The sequence below is a fragment of the Carettochelys insculpta genome, chromosome 1, assembly GCF_033958435.1.
Source record: "Carettochelys insculpta isolate YL-2023 chromosome 1, ASM3395843v1, whole genome shotgun sequence".
In the NCBI taxonomy this organism is placed as follows: Eukaryota; Metazoa; Chordata; order Testudines; family Carettochelyidae; genus Carettochelys; species Carettochelys insculpta.
Window position 1 is genome coordinate 107,706,908 of NC_134137.1, and position 21,357 is coordinate 107,728,264.

Genomic DNA, 21,357 nt, shown 5'->3' on the forward strand with positions numbered 1-21,357 from the left:
CACCTGACTTCAAGAAACTGACCTACTTCTGAGTCTTCATTTTCAACGTTATCTGTAGACAAGAGCACTATGTAGTATCACCAATAAGAGTGATAAACCAGGCATACTGTACTGCATAATTCTTCAGTGTAACTGACCATAGCGTTTGGTTCAACTGGTATTTAGTATATGTGAATTTATTCTAAAATCCTGGAATTCTACTGTCTCTAAGTTTTATGAAAAACTTATGAAACCCTACATGCACACATTTGCACTCACAGACTGAATATAGACAATGCTCTGTAATAACCTAAATGAAATTTTAAAATACTAACCAACTACTAATCTGCACATGCTTTCAAAAACGAATAATCCAAAAACAGGACAGTTCAAATGTATGCTACTACTAGAGGATGTCAAGTATCAGAGGGGTAGCCGTGTTAGTCTGGATCTGTAACAGCAACGAAGGGTCCTGTGGCACCTTAAAGACTAACAGAAAAGTTTTGAGCATGAGCTTTCATGAGCACAGACTCACTTCATCAGATGAAGTGAGTCTGTGCTCACGAAAGCTCATGCTCAAAACTCTTCTGCCAGTAACAGAACTCTTTGTTAGAGATCAACATCCTCTAGTAACAGCAACGAAGGGTCCTGTGGCACCTTATAGACTAACAGAAAAGTTTTGAGCATGAGCTTTCGTGAGGACAGACTCAGATGAAGCGAGTCTGTGCTCATGAAAATCACAAAATCAGATGAAGTGAGTCTGTGCTCACGAAAGCTCATGCTCAAAACTTTTCTGTTAGTCTATACGGTGCCACAGGACCCTTCATTGCTGTTACTAGAGGATGTTGATCTCTAACAAAGAGTTCTGTTACTATTTCCTAGTAATTTCTCACAACAAAAACAAAATTTTGCTTAACAGACTAGGTCTCTTCTTCTGGGCTACATGTCTTAAGATTCCGCTTACCTGGTCTTCACCAGGGTACAACAATCCTCCATCCCTTCTACTCTTTTCTCCCCACTAACTCCCTTCCCCTACAGACATATGTATGAAGTCATCAAATGCTACAATTGCCCATAAGATTAGCCACTTCCAGCCAAATCTAATACAACTTAGCCAGGAACATGGAAGAGACGCTAATATTTGCATATATTCCCATATTCACCAAGTTCTCCATCTTTGAGAACAGTTTAACTGGAGATAGCTGAACAAATACTATCAAAGAAGACAAACAAACACTTACAGCCACATACGACAGGGAATGTAAAAAAGTTCCAACATGATTGCAAGGTCTTCTAACTCTATGGATGCCACTAAAAGTCCAGCTTCGGGGGTTGCGTAATACATTCTGGTTACACTGCATTGCGCTACAGAGGGATAATGCAGCTAGAGCATTCTGATGAATCTAGACCTAAATTCAATTTTTTTAAGTGATTTAAAGTTGATACATGTCTTTACCTCATTAGGTATATCATATAGTAAAATTCTAATTGGATCATTTATCTTATGCTCACATACAACTAATCAAAATACAAGATACAGGGAAATTCCCAGAAAAAAATTAAGTTAAAATAGGATAAATGGTGAATACCTAGTTTTAAAAGTTAAAATTACTGAAACACGTTCAACTATCCAAAAACAAATCTTACAAAGCCAGGATATTCAGAATTAAATAAGGTCTTCACATGCCTTTAATACATTGGGATTTCTTTCAAATTTAACTAACTCAATTTCCAGGTTTGTAAAGAAGCTATCCCAAAATGTGCAAGGGACTGCTTCATCCTTAATATCATGTTCGATTACCGAGTATTTTCTCCAGTTTGCAACCAGTTGGCATGATTTTCTAAGAAACAAAAATCATACTTGGGGGCAATGGAGGAAACAGGAGAAAGGGAGGCACACGTCAAAGGCATGTGTATGCCATACTACCATTGTTACTTTACCCACAATCTCCCCGAACCTTTGTTCACTCTCATTAGGAATTCACATGATTCAGCCCTATAGATGGGCTCGTCTCAGAATTCAACCCCCTTCGTGGATAAGGAAAGTAAAAAACAAAAAGGTGTTCTGGGCTCAGTTCCCATAACCAGAGTGGGAGGGGTTAAGCTGGAGCATGCACGGAGGGGGGAAGAACTGGGGCCACACACGGGGGTGGGGGATAGGTGCAGGATTTTGAGTTGTGCATTTTGAGGATTTACTGTATTCCAATTCCTGACATTGCATTTATGGGCATTCATCCTTATGGTGCAGAGACTGTTCAGTGTACATGACAGAGGGACATTGCTGACACATGATGGGATATATTACGTTAGTAGACATGTAGCAGATGTTGTTGGGTCCAGTGATGGTGTCACTCAGTGCCGAAACTAGCTAATTTTGTGCCTGAGGCAAGAATATAAAATTGCACCTCCGCATAAATTTGTAGTAGTATTTTCATAGAAAAAAGGGAAAACAAATAAATAATAAACAACAAAAAATGTTTGTTTATTATAGTTATGAGCACCTCACACCTGCCCAGGACCTGAAAACACCAGCTGCATAAAATCTGTCTGGAGGTTAAAAATAGGTGCAAAACATCCCAAGGAAGATGCAGCTGAGGAGAGCACTTTGCCTACCCAAGAGAAATAAGTAGGGGAGAAGGCACAGGAAGCACCAAGTAAATTGACTGACATGGATTACTCTTGCAGAGAAAGTGCATTATCCACACAGGGAGACAGCAAATTGGACATACTGCCTATCAGAATGACCCTGCCATGAACAGTCACTGGGACAGAATTTGTTTGAGGGATTCAGGGAAGGAAGGAATTGAGCTCTGTTCCCAGGTGGCCTCTTTGGTAGGAGTGTAACAATATTATCTGTGTGTTGGCTCTAGAGCAGGGGTCTTCACCCAAAATAGCAAGAAGAGCTATTTTTTTCAAATTCAGTTACAAAAACCAATCCTTCAAGAGCCACAATGCATGTGAATAAGAGACAGTCCTTAATAAAGTCAACTGTACTTTTGTCAGGTCCTGTGGCACCTTATAGACTAACAGAAAAGTTTATTCTTCAGATGCTGGTCACCAGCATCTGAAGAAGTGAGTTAACTCACGAAAGCTCATGCTCTAAACTTTTTTCTGTTAGTCTATAAGGTGCCACAGGACCCTTCGTTGCTCTACAGATCCAGACTAACACGGCTACCCCTCTGATACTTGTACTTTTGTCAGTATTTCTTTTTATAACGGGATGACATGCTGGTAGCTCAGCCATCCCAATATGTTGCCACATCCTCCATCACCTCTCAAAGAAAACCCTATCAAGGAGAGATACATACCTCATAGAACTGGCAGGGACCTTGAAAGGTCATCAAGTCCACAGTCCTGCACTCACAGCAGGACCTAACACCATTCCTGACACTTTTTGTAAACTCTAACCTGCCCCAGGACCTTGAAATGCCCCCTCAAGGTTGTGAATTCACAACTCCATTTATGTGGAGAGAGGCAAAGAGCAAGTATGACAACATAGCACTCTCTCTCTTTGTAGCTCTTTGCAAACTACTTGTCTGTTCTGTACAGTCTGTTCTGGTCTGGCTATGGTCTGAAGAAGTGGGCGTGTCCCACGAAAGCTCACCTAATAAACCATTTCGCTCGTCTTTAAAGTGCTACTTGACTGCTTTTTGTTTTGATACTTGCAATGCGTCAGGGAATAAGTACTAGGCAGTGGGGTGTAAAACTTGGGTAGTATCTCTCAATAGTACATCAGCACACCAATGGTGCTTAGCGTGTTCTCTGTTTAACAGCCAGCCAGAGCAGCAGTGTGTATATGTAATTAGACCTTACATGTGAGAGACAGTACACAACCAGTTATTTGAACCCCACTCTGCCAGTGTGATTGCTTCACAGGCAGGAGACCCAACTGATCTGTTGTATGGATAAGGATATAGGTAGGGAGGTAAAGTGAGTCACAAGAAGAGTAGTCAGCCACACCTAGTAGGAGGCAGCTCAGGCGACACTGGTGCCTGCTTCCCCCTCACGCCTGCTGCACAGACTGGCACCCAGGCAGCTGAGAGGGCTGGCTGAGCAGGCTGCACCCTCCATGGATGAAGGCGGGGAAGAGTAGCCAAGGCAACAGGTAGCAGAGACAAAGAGGAAGGAGTGGCAGGTGACAGACTGAACCCCACAGGCTCCTCCCCTCTGCATCCACTCCAGCCCCCTAAACCCAGCTTCTCCCTCAAGCCCCACTCACCTGGCAGCTGCCCCCCCTCCATACCTCTACAAAATCAGGTCCTCTCCGCAAGCCGCACTAACCCAGCAGACCCCAATACTCCTATAAACCGAGCTGCTGAGCTCCCGGGCTGGGGGAGAGGGTGCCACGAGCAACCACAGCAGCTGCAGCCGGGGTAGTGTCACCATTAGCCAGCCAGGCAGCTCCATTCAGCTCTTTAAGAGCCATTTGCAGCTTGTTAATGCTGTTGGCAGCTACTGCTGCTGCCCGCAAGCCCCCACGCCCTCGCCCAGGAGTGCCCCTGCCCAGCTGAGCTGCTGATGTCTTTGCTCCTTCAGCAGCAGCAGCTGCCGGCAGCATAAGCTGCAAATCGCTCTTTAGGAGCCACATGCAGCCCAGATGGAGCTGCCCAGCCAGCTAACTGCACCCCCTGAGGTGTGGCACCTGAAGCAAGTGTCTCAGTCACCTCACCCTTGTTACGGGTATGTGCATATAATACAGTGAACTTTGATATCCAGCATTCTACCACCCAGAACTCTCCAATAACCAACATTTTAACCAGAAGTAAATTTTAGTTATGTTTTCTGTAAATACAGTATAGTGAAAGTAAATATAAATAAATACAGCAAATACAGTATAAGTTTACAGTGTATAGTACTACTGCCGTTGGTAAACAAACTACTCTGCACACCTTTGTTTCTTAATATCTAATCTGATTTTTCTTTAGTGTTATGCATTGCTAGACATACCTCTCTATTACCCAGAATATCTGAATACCTGGTAATCTCCAGGTCCCAGGTGTGCTGGATACGAAAGAGTTTACTGTATGTGTAGACACAGCTGGCAATAGCGTTTGTTACAAGGGTAGGTGCCCGGGTTACTGTTTCTGTGGAATGGAGCATGGCTGTTGGTATTGCCTTTAGGTTGGGCAGCTGTTTATAGCAGAGGACAAGCCTGTCACCCAAGGCCTGTGAGAGTGAGGGATCGTGTTCCAGTATAGGCTGCAGACTGTTAATGATGCACTGGAGGGGTTTAATCTGAGGGGATGGGTGATGATGACAAGTGGTAGCCTGTTATTTTCCTTGCTGAACCTATTGTGAAATAGCCGACTTCTGGGTACTCATCTGGCTCTGTCAATCTGTTTCTTTAGTTTCCACAGCAGGTAACTAAGTTTTATGAATGCTTGATAAAGATCTTTTAGTATAGTAAGGTCTCAGAGTACGCGAGGGTTCCATTCCATGCACCCTCGCGTAACCCGGAGTTCGTGTAAGTGGGGGTCCAGCTTTTTCCCCGGCAGAACACATGTTCTGCAGCCAGGGAAGCAGCAGAAAGGTAACTCCTGGGCTGGGGGTGGCAGCTGGGGAGGGTTAAGCCTGGGATGGGTTAGGGCTGCAGGGGGGTGAGTGAAGGGTGGAGTTCGGCACGGGTGGTGAGCTGGGCTGCAGGGGAGCGGGGAGTTGAGCCGGAACCAGAGACGTGCACGGGGGTTAACTGGCAGGGGGTTGCACTGGAGCCATGCGGGGTGGATGGGTGACTGGGTGGGCGGCTTGTGAGCCGAAGGGTTGCACTGGAGCCGCAGGGGTGGGGAGGCTGGCAGGCGGCTTGTGAGCTGGCAGGGGGGTTGGAGCGGACATGCGTAGGGTGGGAGGGAGAGGCGAGCGAGTGGCTTGTGAGCCAGAGGGGTTTGCAGCAGAGTTGTGCAGGGTGTTAGGGGTGGGGAAGCGAGTGGCATGTGAGCCGGGGGGGGGGGGGTTGCACTGGAGCTGCAGGGGGAGGGAGGCAGGCAGGCAGCTTGTGAGGCAGCCGGGGGGTTGCACCAGAGCCACGTGGGGCAGGGGGCGAGTGGGCAGCTTGTGAGCCAAGGGGGTTGCACCAGAGCTGCGGGAGGAGGGAGGCAGGCGGCATATAAGCCGGTGGGGGGGCGGGCAGTGGCTTGAATCAGAGCTGCTTGCGGGCAGTTTAAACCAGGTGGGTGGGGGGGTGAGCTGAGCTGAGCCATGCGAAAGTGGTGGTGAGCCAGAGCCAGGCATGGGCGTGTGGGATGAGCCGGAGCTGCGGGAGGGTGGTGAGTGGAGCTGGGGGGGGGGGGGTGAGTTGCTCTGGGGCCAGGTGGAGCTGAGGAAGGTTAAGCCAGGGCAGGAGGAGCCACTTAAGCAAAACCGGAAATCACGGTACACACTTTACAGTAGGAATCAGGGTCGGATGCGTAAGAGCGAGGACGCATACTCTGAGTTCGCATACTCCCAGGCCTTACTGTATTTTGTCTGTCGATGGGACTGGAGCAGATATAGTTCCATCTCAGAGCCAAGATGTAGATAATGGATCATGTGATTTGTCTTGGATGGAAGCTGGAGGCACATATGTAAAGAACCGTGGTTGGTGGGTTTCCAGTATAGATTGGCATTAATGTGACCTTCATTGATTTGCATTGTAGTGTACAGGAAATGGATCTCTTGTGTGGAATGATCAAGGCTGAAATTGAGAGTAGGGAGAAACCTGTTGAAATCCCTATGCAATTCTTCAAGAGCCCATCTGATGAAGATATCATTAATGTAGTGTAGATAGAGAAGAAGTGCTGGGGAAAGGAGCTAAGGAAACGTTCTAGGTTAGCCATAAATACATTGGCATATTGTGAATGCAGATGCTATGCTATGCAGATGGCCATAGCAATGCCACTGACAGAGATATAAATTGTCCCCAAATCAGAAATAGTTTTGGGTGAGGACAAAGTCACATTGCTCAGCCACCAGATGTGCTGCAGCAGCATTGGGGATGGTGCTCCTAGTAGCTCATAGTCCATCCTCATGTGGAATATTGGTGTAGACAGATTCTACATCATGGTGGCGAGGATGATGTTTTCAGGAAGATTATTTATGTTCTGTAATTTCTTCAGGAAGTCAGTGGTGTCCTGGAAATAGCTACAAGTGCTGGTAACATAGGGTTTGAGGAGGGAGTCAACATAGCAGGACAGTCCTGCTGTAGGGGTGTCAATACCTGAAATGATAGGACATCTGGGGTTTCCAGGTTTATGGATCTTGGGTTAGCAGACAGAATACTCCTGGGCTGGGGCTCTGAGTACATATGTGAATTTGGTCCTGAGCTGAAGCAGAGAATTTCTTGAGTAAATAATGTAGTTTATTTTGGATATTCCCACAGTGGATAAGAGGAAAGAGGCTTGTAAAATGTGATACTGGTGAGTTGCCTGGCTACCTCCTATTCATAGACTGACCTATTCATGATGACTACGCACCCCCTTTGTTGGCCTCTGATTATTATGTCAGGGTTGTTTTTGAGGCTATTGATAAGCATTGCATTCAGCACAGCTGAGGTTATGCATCATATGGTATAGTTTGTTCACAATGTCAGCCTGTGCACATTTGTGGAAGCATTCATTGTGGAAGTCCAGACTATGATCATGACCTTCAGGTTGAGTCCACACAGATTCCTTCTTGTGGTGTTGGGAGGAGGGATCTAGCACAGTAAACACCCAAGTTATGCAGGGGTTGCATTCCTGCAATCGCTGTGTAACTCAAATTTTTGCATAAGTCAAGGGGAGATGGGAACCAGGCTGCAGCCTGGTTCCAAGCTCTCCCGGGGCTTGCAGGGAAACTGACCAGCCCACCAGAGCTGATCTGTGTCCTTGCTCCCAGAATGGCAGGGAGCCAGGTACCAGAAAGCAACTCATGGCTGGTCAGTTTCCCAGCTCTGCAAGGGGAGGAGAACCAGGAGCCAGGCTGCTGCCTGCTCCCAGCTCCCCGCCACTCCCGGGAGCAGGAAACTGCTCCTATTGGGGTGGCAGCCAAGAGTCAGGCTGCTGCCCCTGCCTGGAGCAGTTTCCCCGCTCCTGTCAAGGACAGCAGACTGACCTTCGGCTGTCACCTCTGACAGGAGTGGCTGCCACTGCTGACTGGAGCAGGAAACCACTCCTGTTGGGGCGATAGTCGCACTAAACCTAGACACGTGCAACTTGGTTGCATGTATCTCAAGGGTTTACGATGATGTTCTCGCTGTGATGTTCATTGGTGCATTGGAAGTATTTCTTCAGATGGAGATAGCAAAAACAGGCTTCTGTGTCACCACAGAACTGTATCGTGTAGGGATAGTGGGGAAGAAATAGTCCCTGAGATAGAAGAGACTTCTGCAGGACCAAGTTTGTAGCTGGAAAAATTAATGTTTTCTGTGAGTTGAGGTTGTCCTAGTTGTAGGTGCCTGTGCCATGAAGGAGTTTAAATAGCTTATTGTCCTTTTTCTTCTTTAGGGAAGGGAAGTGAACATTGTAAAGTGCTTATCTTGTGTTAGTAAAGTCCTGCCATGTGGCAGTTTGTGGAAGCTTGATTATTGATGAGTTTCTAGTTTAGGGTCATTCTTGATTTTCCTGTTTGTTATTAAAAAAAGAGAGTGATTAAGTAGTTTTTCCAGTTTCTTTGAAAGTATGTGGCATAATCCCACATTGTAATTGGAGTGGTGCATTGATTGTAAGGGATTTTTCACTTTCAATCTATTGGGTATGATGTTTATCTGTTTGCACTTCAAGAAGAAGATGAAGAAACTTGCACAGATACAGACAGACATCATGTACTTGACGGATTTCCACTCCAAACAGCTAAATTCACAGCCTTGCATAGTTAATAGAGGGGTATTGTGTTAGTCCGTAGCTTCACAAATAGCAGACAGTCCTGTATTACCTTAAAGACTAAAAAAATGTATGAGGTGGTATTCTTCATCTCAGCGAAACACAAGATTGTCATAACCAAGATGGTCTCTTGGAATAGAGTAGTTTTGCTAGCTGCGCTTGCGTACCTGGAATTTGAAAGATGAGGCACCTGACCCACAGCAGTACTTTGTATGCAGAGGGAATGCACAGCATAGCCAATGTTGCATGCAATCAGCATGCACTACACTTGACAAGCCCTTGCTTTATGTGCATGTCACTTGAGTCATGCAGATAGGAAAGCTACTATGCGGATAGAAATTAGAACAATCTGGCAACCCTGTGCATGGGCTATAGTAAATAAAATGCTGCACAGGCCACAAACAGAACCTTGACAGACAACAGATTTCCCACCACTGGTCTACTATTTCAGATGTTAAATTGCACAGGCTTTTATCGTAACATCTTATCAGCGGGGGGGGGGGGGGGGGGGAGGAGGAGAAGAGGGAGAAGAGAGATGCCTTGACAATTTTACAAACCTTCCCAGAGACGTAACGGCATTTTAATATTTATTAATACATTGGATACAGGTGTAGAATACTTAAGACAGAACTTTGTTTGTCCACCAGAAAACTGTTCAGTATTCTTCATTTACAGGAATTTTGCCTTCTAGATACAAAGACATAACTGCAGTGTTTTGCCAGAATGACAATTTTAAACTGTCTATTTGCATGGATATCAGCTCTTGAAATTTTCATTCTCCATGTGGAAGAAGCATGCCCTTTACCACATTATGAAGTCATTGGTGACAGAGGCCTCAGCTCTAGACAAGCAGTCAAATAGACCCTGCATTCTTCAAGACAGACTGCACCCCATGCAGCAACAGCTCTAAAGGAGGACAGGGGAGAGGGCAAAGCATTGATATGCTGAGAATGGGCTTAAACTCTGACCCTGTTTATCACTGGACAAGGTCAACAACCCATGCCCTGGGCCAAGAATCAGTTTTAAACCATTCCTTTCGCCCTTCCTCCATCTCAGGTTAGTACAGCAAATCCACTACAGAGATTGGTGCCTAGAACTAAGCAAGAACTACAATTTCTGAAACAGTAATAGGAAAAAACAGAAGCTGCAAGCAAGCCTCATATTTCAGGTTTCAGAGGTCTTTCCATACTCCAAGTAAAGCCAGCATCACTGCAGCACCTTTGAGCAAGTGCTTAGCTCATTATCTCTTTCCTGATTCCACCTTCTTTCTGGTCAACAGCCACATTCTCTCTTTCCTGGATAACTATGTGTAGTAATCCCCACAGCCCAAGTAACAGTTACTGTAATTCAGTTCAAACTGCCTTACACAAAAGCCATGCCTGACTGAAATGTGACTGGATGACTATAATTGTCTGCTAGAAAACTGGAGAAACGTTTCCCTTCAATCAATTACATACTCAAGATTTAGTGGGAAACATATTAAGTTGTTCAGTTTCCTTACTTTGTGAAAGCAAGAGATCTTTTTTTGTCATCTGTTTCACATTTCCCTGTGCAGGTACTCCACTACTGAAGAAGCCTTTTACAAACCTTTAACCAAGGAATAGAAAAACTCGAATGTTACAAGTTTCAGAAGATGAGCACATCATCACAAAAAATGAGCCAATATAGAACAAAATTGATAGCATCAGAAAAGAGACACTTCAGGCTAACTTAAAGAACTATTGCTACATAGGTAACTGTTAGAATATCAAAACAAAAAAGCAGTCCAGTAGCACTTTAAAGACTAACAAAATATCCTGAGGTATACAACAACCACAACTCAACAGACAATATTGTTAACCTTTCCAGCTACAATCTCAGCCCAGCAGAAGTCTCTCTCTTATCCCAGGTCTTTCTTTCTGCCCAACTTCCTCCATGAACTTAATACAATTCACTGGTGACACTGAAGCCTTCTTTCACCATCTTGGTCTAAAGCAATTCTTTCAATACACCTAGAACATCAGTCTGACTCTCTTGACCCCACCTCCTCCTCCCACCCCAACACCAAAAGACGAACAACTCTACGTGGACTCCCCCACTACAAATCCACTACAAAGATTGGTACAGAGACCGTCGTAATGAAAGTATGGATTTTTTCGTACTATGCTTCCGCAACTGTGCTCAGACTGACATTATACACAAAACAATACCAAACGAGAGACAATCTCAACTATGCTGAACACTATACTGTCCCGAGTCTCAAAAATAACCCAGACATTATAATCAAACCAGCTGACAAAGGGGGTGCTGTTATCATCATGAATAGTTGAGACTATGAACAGGAGGTAGGCAGACAACTTTCTAACACCACATTTACAGACCTCTCTCCTCTGATCCCACTTTGGAATTCCAAAAGAAATTACAACTACTTAAAGAACTCCCTGCTGCTACACGGAACCTTATTCACTCACACACCATCTGAGCCCCAACCTGGATTATTCTATTTATTTGCCAAAATCCACAAACCCGGAAACCCTGGATGCCCTATCATTGCTGGTATTGGCACCCTTACCACCGGACTATCCACTAATGTAGACACCTTCCGCAAACCCTATGGCACCAACTCTCCCAGCTGTCTCTGAGATACCATTGACTTCCTGAGGAAATTACAAAACATTGGAAAACTTCCTGACAACACCATTCTTGCCACCATGGATGTAGAGGCTCTGCACACTATTATGCCACATGAAGATGGATTACAAGCGAGCAGGAATATCATCCCTGATGTCACCACAGCCAATCTGGCGTCTGACCTCTAACTTTGTTCTTGCCCACAATTATTTCCGATTTGGGGATAACTTATACCTCCAGATTAGTGGAACTGCTATGGGCACCCGCATGACTCCACAATATGTTAATATATTTATGGCTGACCTAGAACAATTATTCCTCAGCTTTCATCCCCTACCATCCCTCCTTTACTTACGATACACATTGATGACATCTTTAGGATTTTGTATGCAAACTCTAGAAGAATTCCACAGAGACTTTAACAATCTGCACCCCACCATCAACTTATGCCTCCACCACTCCACGCGAGATACATTTCCTGGACGCTACAGTACAAATCAAGGTCCTGATCGGGACCACACACTACCGGAAACCCACTGATCGCTCAAGTTCCCTACACGCTTCTAGCTTCCATCCTGCACACACAACAAGATCCATTGTTTACAGTCAAGCCCTTAGGTAGTTGCATTTGCTCTGATCCTACGATCGCTACCAAATATTCATAAACCTGAATTACCCAACAGGAGAAGTAAAAAAACCCAAATGGACAGAGCCAGACAAATACCCAGAAACCAGCTACTTCAAGATAGGCCCATAAAAGCCAACAACAGAACACCACTGGTCATTATGTACAGCCCCCAACTCAAACTACTACAATGCATCCTTAAAGACCTACAACCCAACCTTAATCAGGACGCCACACTCCAGAAGGCTGGAGGTGACAGGCCTGTTCTCTCCTACAGACAACCCACCAACCTTAGGAGGATTCTCACCCGCAAACACAGACTATACCACAATACCACCAATCCTGGAACTTTTCCTTGCAACAAGCCTCATTGCCAGCTTTGTCCACAAATCTCTTGTGGAGATACCATCACTGGACCTAACCAGAACAAAAGAGCCGTCCAGTAGCGCTTCAAGTGGTTCTGTCTCACAAAAGCTCACCACCGAATAAATTATTTTGTTAGTCTTTAAAGTGCTACTGGACTGCTTTTTTTGTTTGTCTATATACTATCATGGCTATCTCTGAGTTACTGGACCTAACCAGGTCATTCACAGAACAACAGGCACATTCTCATGTTCCTCTCCAAATATCATATATGCCATCATGTGCCAACAATGCAGACATACTTTGTATACAGGACAAATGGTAAACATGCTTTGACAAAGAATGAATGGACACAAAACAGACATCAAAAAACTCTTAACTCACAAGCCTGTCAGCCAGCATTTGAATGGAGGGGGCCATTCTGTTAATGACCTGCAAGTCTGTGTTTTACTGAAAAGAAACTTTAAAGATTCAGCTGCAGAGAGAGAGTGTGGAGCACTCTTTTATATTCAAATTCAACACACTAATGTGTGGTTTGAACCGGGATGCCAACTACGTGGGTCTTTATATGAACTCTTTTACATACTTTGTTTTACCTGACTCTTGACTTCCCTCCCCTCCTACCGCCCGCTCTGCTCTTCTGATTTGCCCACCTTACAGTTTTTCTGATTTGTCAACCTTGATAACTATTTTTGGTTCTCTGTGCCTTAAATATTGAGTGTGGCTATGGTCTTAAGAAGTGGGTCAATCCCACAAAAGCCCACCACCTAATATATTTTGTTAGTCTTTCAAGTGCTACTGGACTGCTTTTTTGTTTTGATAGTATATAGACTAACATGGCTCTCTCTCTGTTACTGTTAGAATATGATTATAGCAGTTTAAGAATCTTTTAATAACCTCCCATCCTCAGCAGCTCACAAATATTTTCATTCTATGACAGTTCTCAGGGACACATGTAACAGCTCCATTGTGTCTTAGTTCCAGGAAGTGATTATGCTGAATAGAATACAAGGCTTGCATCTGTCCTTCTAAAAGGCTGTAATTGAAACCATTTATTATATATATCTCAACCAAACCATATCAATAGCGTAATATGTTGGGCTCTCCCCTCCTTACCACCTGCATACAGACTTGTACAATGGAAGTCTTACCCTGCATCTTTGCTTCAAGTGAGAAGACCCTTGCATGGGTCCCACTGCTTTCCTGGTTCTGGCTGTGAAGATAAACTTTGCAAAAACTTGCACCTGCCCAGCTGAACTGTAGCACTACAGACAGCACTTACTACCTGCAAGCCTGCTAAAGAGTAAAGCAACAGGCCAGTTCTCTTGTACTCTTTAGCAGACCCACAGCTAGAGAATGTTCTGGACACCTTAAATAGTTAACAAATCAATAAGACACAGGGAAAAGGTTCTGGAGGTCTAGCCAGCCAGACTGACCATGAAAATTCAGAATACTAAATGAATAAATAAATGCATTACTCAGAGTTTTCCAAACCCTCATGCTCACACTACTTAACACACACACGAACACCTTTTACTAGTGGACAGTGGAAACCAGGCAGCAAATCAAGTTTAACAGTTTAGTGTAGTTAAATAAATTCATTAGAATAAAACAGAGCTTTTTTCAGCAGTCCTTTCACTAAGGCTTAGCTAACCAAGTTGACAGACTCATGGGTACAGACATTTAGACTATGTCTACCTTGCAAAGTTCAAGCAACTTAAGTTGACTTGTTTCAACCTTGTTGTATATGTGTTTACACTTAATTTTCTTTTTTTAACAGCAACCCAACACCACCCTCTCTGAACAATGCAGAGGCACAAATCAGCTTACTTATGTTAATGCTATACAAATGAAGAAGCAGGTTTGTCCCACAAAAGCTCATCACCCAATAAATTATTTTGTTAGCCTTTAAAGTAGTACTACAGGGCTGCTGCTTTTTTTTTTTTTTTTTAAATGTACACACTGCATCACCATGACAGTCCTTCAGCGGCTGTCCCATCACGTTCCTGTCCCCATGACTGTGGTCATTCCACTTACAAGTTTGTACCTCACTCCTCGAGATCACAGAAACAGTAAGACATTCCCATTCCTCTTAAATTCCCAACACGCCTCTCAAGTGCCTACTCCTGACTGCACATTGTCATAAGCATTCAATCATGCTGGCTTCACAGAGAGCTATTAAACATGCTCTTCCCAGGACCAGAAAATAAGCCACAGTTTTCCCTTACCCACGGGGAGAAGAGACTTTCAAATACAGTTAAGGAACAATTGGAAAAAAAAATCTATGAGCAGGGAAAGCTAATATTGGGGTACAAAAGGGATGAATAGCTGTGCTCTGTGAAAGACAGACATACCACACAAGGGAGGCAAATGAACATGGCACGGTCCAGAAGACCTGACACTTGTACAGCAAGGTACAGGCAACACTTGACCTGAACATGCACCAGCACCCAAATACAACTGTGAACCTTTGCTGGAGCCTAACACAGAGATTGCTGCAGCCCACAGCCAAAATGCAAAGGGGGAGATACAAACCAGAAGGTGAGCTATCACTATTTAAAACTCAGCTAGCATTAAGACAGCTCTGCAGCATAAGCACAGATGAGTCCACAGGTGAAATGGTTATGAGCTCATAAAAGAATGTGTATATTATTCCTTATTTTTTTGTTGTCCAAAATCCCATCTCCTTTTCTTCCCCCTGCCCTTCTTTCCCATTTAACAGTGGCTTCTATGCCATATGGTCATTTAGAGAACACACACACCGATTTTTGATTGCTTAATTTTACTTGTAACACACTAATAAACTCAAAAATATTAGCATAGCAATTCAAAGTACACAATGTTGTATACTAGGAAGTGGAAGTGACATTCAGTTTTCCTTACCTGTTGGCTTGTTAGGCTAGGAACAGAAGCCCATGCAGTGTACTTTTTCTCAACAGCAATAAGAGAGAGATCTTGATGAAATTTTCATTAAGATATCTTGCAATCCTCTCCTGAACATTTCTAGAGATAGCAACTGTCCCCCACTACCACCACCATCACTTCAAAAACTTCCCCATCCCATTCTGCAGTGATTTCCACAAACAGGTAGCGGCACAGAGATCCAGACAGCTTCAACAGAGAGTACAAGCTGGGTTCTCTCTGCCTGACTCCACCAGGAATTAAATATTAGGCAGAAAACCACTTACTGTGAAATACTTCACCACACTTGCCTATGCTCATAGCTAAGACCACCTAACATCTAAACTTTCCATGCAGCAGATTACCACCATTCCTGTCACACCACAGTCCCCATAGTTTGAACTACACCGTAGTGCTGCAAGATCCTCCAAAAGCTTAAGTGACAATTAGCAATGAAGGATATTTAGAGGAATAATGTATCTTTCCCTTTCTACTGTGACTGTAAATCTAATGGTGTATCTGTCTTTATCAGCAGCCTTTAATGTAGCAGCCTTGAAGTGCTCCCACTGCACCTGCTAAACATCTGACCCCAATCAGGCAAATAAAGAAGTAGACAATGAAAATGTCCTGTCCCCATGTCTCTACAGCTCTGGTCAAACACAGATTTTTAGAGTACCATGCATCTATGATCATGGAAGAGGACCATGACTGGAGAGAGTGACTGCTTCAGTAGAGGCACAATTAACCACACAGCAATCCAGCAGTGTAAGCTTCCCAAGCACTATCACCACTCACTTCTCTATAGTCAATGAAGCTCTCATTCTTGCATTCCTATTCTGCCAGTTTGGCACACAGATCTAGGAAAGCAATGAAGGGTCCTGTGGCACCTTACAGACTAACAGAAAAGTTTTGAGCATGAGCTTTCGTGAGCACAGGCTCACTTCATCAGATGCCCACGAAAGCTCATGCTCAAAACTTTTCTGTTAGTCTATAAGGTGCCACAGGACCCTTCGTTGCTGTTACAGATCCAGACTAACACGGCTACCCCTCCGATACTTGAGATCTAGGAAAGTGAACTTTCACATCCAAAAGTTCTGCAATCACTGCTTGTTATGCCCAAACTATACTACAATGTGATCCCACCAATCAGGGCTTGTTTCTCAGCTCACAAATATCAATAAATCATGTGAAACTACTGCCTGAATGGTAGCACATAAATATGTTGGGCTGCTGAGGGCAATCAGAAACCTGTCATGGTGGCTGAATAATTTGTCTTCCTCCTCCTCACATTCCCAGTTACATGTGATCTTCGCCAAAAGACCGAGAAATTCTGTATATATGGAGAATTGCATATCACACATTAGCAACAGTCACGAGAATTGCATGGCGAACTGCAGGATCCAAACTTCTGCCTGAGAGATGGCAGAGTCTGTAAAGTCACATGGGACATGAGAGTTTTAAAAAATACTGCAAAAATGATAGGTTGGAACAAGTATTATGGGATGGAGTGTGGGAACCTGAACCAGAAATACTTGGGACAATTACTGCAAAATGTCCCACGTAGCACTGTGCCAGACAGTGGCACAAGGCACGCTGCCATATTTATCCCAGGGCCTCCAAAATTTCCACCAGCGCAACCATTAGTGAAAGGTATATGTAGAATCAACACAAGCAGACAAGTGTGCAAGCACACAGCAGATCAACAAAAGTTGGTGGGTGTATGGTATTGTAATTTACGTCAACCAAACACTGTCGTGTAGACACAGCCTCTCACTGGGTTCTTCATTACTATAATAAAATATAAACTCAGTGGCTATGGCTACACTAGCCCCTGCGTTTTGAAAGGGGTATGCTAATGAGCCACTTCAACAGATGCTAAATAATGCTCCCATGAATATGCAGTGCCTCATCAGCATAATGGCAGCTGCGCGCCTTTCAAAAGTGCCACTTTGGAAACACATGCTGCTCATGTAGACGGGCCTTTTGAAAGGACCCCCCGACTTCAAAAGCCCCTTCTTCCCAAAACTAAATGGGATGAAGGGGCTTTCAAAGTCCGGGGGTCCTTTCGGAAGACCCCTGTTTACATGAGCATGTGTGTTTCCAAAGTGGCACTTTCAAAACAGGCGTGGCTGCCATTACGCTAATAAGGCACTGTATATTCATGGGAGCACATCATTAGCATCTGCCAAATCAGGTCATTAGCATACCCCTTACGAAAGGCAGGGACTAGTATAGCCACAGCCAATCAGAAAAGGGCAACAAAAATGTTTAAGGGCACAGAAAAGATTCCGTATCAGCAACATTTATAAGAATGGGATTTTTCTGCTTGGAAAAGAAAGGACTAAGGGAGAATATAATAGAGGTCTATATAATAAGAAACATACCACTGGAAGGGATCTTGACAGGTCATCTAGTCCAGTTCCCTGCACTTGGGACAGGACTAAGTATTATCTGGATCACAGTTGAACAAAATACAGCCTACTGGCCATTTCTGTTTGGCCCATCATAACTCTCCAGGCTGCTAAAAGTTCCACACACAGCAGGGCATTCAGACAGAGCCCCACACCACTATCCCTGGAAGCAGCCAGCTGCAGCTATCTAAGCATCGCTACCTGGTTGAGGGTGAGGGGGTCTCACACCCGCTCCTGCATCCTAACCTATTACCCCAGGTCAGAACCCCCTTCATGCACCCGAACTCCCTCACAGATCCTGCACCCCCTCCCACATCCCAATCCTTCCCCCGCCTGGAGTCCCTTCCTGCACCAAATTCCATCCCAGAGCCCTCCCCCCCGCCCATACCCTAACTTTCTGAGCACAGGAGAGCTCCAAGAGCTCCAAGCTGGTGCAAACTCCTTCCCATATTTCCTCTTACACTCCAATCCCCAACCCAGAGCTCCCTCTCTACACGAGCTCATTCCCAGACATCACACCCTCTCCATTAACAGAAGTGTGCTGCCCATAACTGCAAAAATTTGAGGAGTGTCCCTCCCCTGCAAAGCAAAAATTACTGCTCACCCTACCTTAGCCTGTGTTTAAAAAAAGCTGGGAATAGGCAACACATGGATCACTTGAGCACTACCTGTTCTGTTCATTCCCCAGGGCATGTGTCTTGGCTACTGTGGGCAGACAGGATACTGGGCTAGAGGGACCTTTGGTGTGACTCAGTAAGGTCATATGTTCTGAACACAGAAATTCAATATTAACTATTTTTCTGCTGATCCTTTCAGCACAGTTAGCAATGCAGGGATTGCGAGAACAACTATAGGCTGTAATTCCCTGGTACAGCACCCTCAGAACGTGACAAATCCCAGACGAGGGAATCTCACCAAGTGGTCAGCACCAGTTACTCTGCTGGTGCCACCAACCTTCACTGCCAGGACAATCTCATGCACCTTCTACTGAAGTCAACGGACAACTGCTGGAAAACATGGAGCATTTCCCATATCTTGGAAGTCATCTTTCCACTAACATCGACATTGATGCAGAAATCCTCCATCGTCTGAGCTGTGCAAGCTCTGTTTTCACCAGCCTGAGACAAAGGGTCTTTGAAAATGGGACAGCTGTCCCAAGACAAAGCTCTTTTATCTCATTATACCATGCAGTGGTTGTTCCAACACTACTATACGCATGTGAAATCTGGACAACATACAAGCATCATTTGAAGGCACCTGAACAATATCACCAATGCTGCCTCAGGAGAACCCTAAATATTTCTTGGGATGATAGGCACATGAACACTAACATCCTGGAAGAGCCTAACATGACCAGCATTGAAGCCATTATCATTCATCAACAACTTCATGGGACTGGTCATGTGGTTCAGATGTCTGAGCAGCGCTTCCCAAAACAGATTCTGTTTTCTGAGTTGGAGGAAGTACACAGGAGAGCTGGGTGCCAAAGGAAGCGATATAAGGACATGCTGAAGGCACACATGAAAAAAATGCAGCATCGGTGTTGACACTTGGGAAAACCTTGCCCAAGACCGTCCCTGGTGGAAAATGGTAATCCATACAGGGTGGCACAATTTGAGAGGTCCCACCGCAGGCAGATGAGGACAGGCTGAGAAGAAGAAAAGAGCACTAAAAACTGCCCTGAGCCCCTCCAACAGGTACTAACACCTGACTTTTCTGTGATAAGATCTGCAGCTCCAGAATGGGGCTGATCAGCCATCAATGGACTCATAAATAGAAGGGTGACTTGAAGACATCCTACTCATTATTGAGTGACCACCACGAAGAAGAAACTGCCGCCAGTTGCAGGGCTCTGCTCCAGCGGATGGGCCAGCATTGGCTGAGCAAGGGCTGTGGGCAGAAGCACAGCCCATGAGGGTCCCACCCCATGTCTTTCATTATTTAAACTTCTATCCTTAAAGGGGGGAACTTTTCGCCCTCCCTCCAGTGCAAAAAAAAAAAAAAAACCCTCTAACAATTAAAGTACCAGTGTAGACTTAACCACAGGGCTTTTGTGCACTTACAGCTGCACAGGTGCAGCAGCAATTGTATGTTTAGCAATGAACCTACTTATGCTGAAGCTTTTCCCACAGGCAATGACAACAGAAGCCTTCCTTTCAATAAAGCACTATCCACAGCAGGTCACATACTGGCATCATTGTGTTGTAGATTTTCCACACCTCTGAATGATGTGGTTATAGTGACATAAACATCTCTGATCTGAAGAAGTGCTTCTGTCCCAGGAAAGCTCATCACTCAATAAAATATTTTGTTAGTCTTTAAATGCTACGTGACTGCTGCTTTGTTTTACAAACATGTAGCATCAAGGGCTTAGTGTGAATTCAGTGGTACAGCCAGAACATAGGCTAACTTCACAGCCTTCCAGGAATATTCCCAGAGTAGTTAGTGAATCCCCTCACGACCCTGTTCGATTACAACCCGATTGCCGACACTACTGGTCTTTACCGGTGGGGCGTTAAGAAGACTTCAGAACAGAGCTAAGGAGGCCCGCCGCCCCTGTGGAGAGGAAGGCACAGCATGTGCCATGGCAGCTCCTTCTATAGGAGTGCTTCAGACACACCCCCAACCCCGCTCCCACGCAAGGCACAGGACTACGGAAACGCGCTGTGACTGGATGGAAGTTTGCAGCCGCCCCGAGGAGCCCGGCGACTCCCAGCACCGTGTCGGCGGAGAGCCCCCGCCGCGCCGCGGACTGCACCCCGCTCCCGCACAAGGAGCGCCGCTGGCTGGATCAATGCCGCGCTGACACCACAGCCCAGGCCAAGAGCCCCAGCCCCACGGGGGGGCAGCCCGGCCGCGGGCGTCGGCGCGCTGCGGATGGGGGGAGCGCAGCGGCACCAGGCCCCGGCGGAGGAGACTCGCAGCGCTGCCCAGCTCCAGCTCAGCCTAGGGGGCGGGGGCGGCCGCCTGTGCGCGGAGTGACGGGAACTGTCCCGGCCGTCCCTCCCTCGCGCAGGCCACGCACCGCAGCGGACTCCGCAGCCGCCCGAGCGGAGCGGAGCAGAGCGGAGCTCGCGGGCTGGGGAGGACGGGCAAGTTGCTGCCCAGCCGGGCTCTTACTCACCACGAACACGGAGCCCCGCACCGCCTCGGAAACACTCTGCCGCAGCTCGGCCGCCGTGCCCGGCTTGCTGAGCGCCCGGGTGAACTTCCGAGTCTCCGGGGGCACCAGCGCCTGCGACATGGCCATGGCCGCCGCTGCCGCCGCCGCCTCACGGGGCTCGCGCCCCCTCACGCCGCGGCCCCTCGCGCCCCCATGGCCTGGCCGTTGGCAGCGAGTCACTGTCGCAGCGGGCGCCGGCTCGCGCGGCTCTGCCCTCTCAGGCGGCCCCTCCCTCGCTCGCTCAGCCCATGCTCCCAGCGCGCGCCGCGCTCCCATCCCAAACACTGAGTCACACCGGAGAGGAGGGCCCAGGGCGCAGCCTCGCTCACTGATTGGCGCAGCCGAGGAGGCGACGACGGTGAGGCCGCCCCGCAAGCCCCGCCCACACCTGTTCCCCGGTTCTGCCTCGGATTGGTCACGGCAATACCTGGCCGGCTGCAGCGCTTGCGCCCTCCTCACTTCGCCGGTCCCTAG

The 21,357-nt window shown here is 46.1% G+C and overlaps 1 protein-coding gene across 4 annotated transcripts in view; it reads right to left on the reverse strand.

The window, feature by feature from the left end:
* Positions 1-21,134, reverse strand: part of DOCK9 (dedicator of cytokinesis 9) — a 278,961-nt gene extending 257,827 nt beyond the window's left edge. For 3 of the 4 annotated variants that reach the window (XM_074989534.1, XM_074989526.1, XM_074989505.1), the window contains exon 1: positions 20,845-21,128. In XM_074989534.1, coding sequence (XP_074845635.1) covers positions 20,845-20,970 — 126 coding nt within the window. In that variant the 5' untranslated portion in view covers positions 20,971-21,128. Of the gene's footprint in view, positions 1-20,844 lie in introns of all 4 variants that reach the window. The other variant, XM_074989544.1, reaches the window with a different exon arrangement.
* Positions 21,135-21,357: the final 223 nt, after the last annotated feature.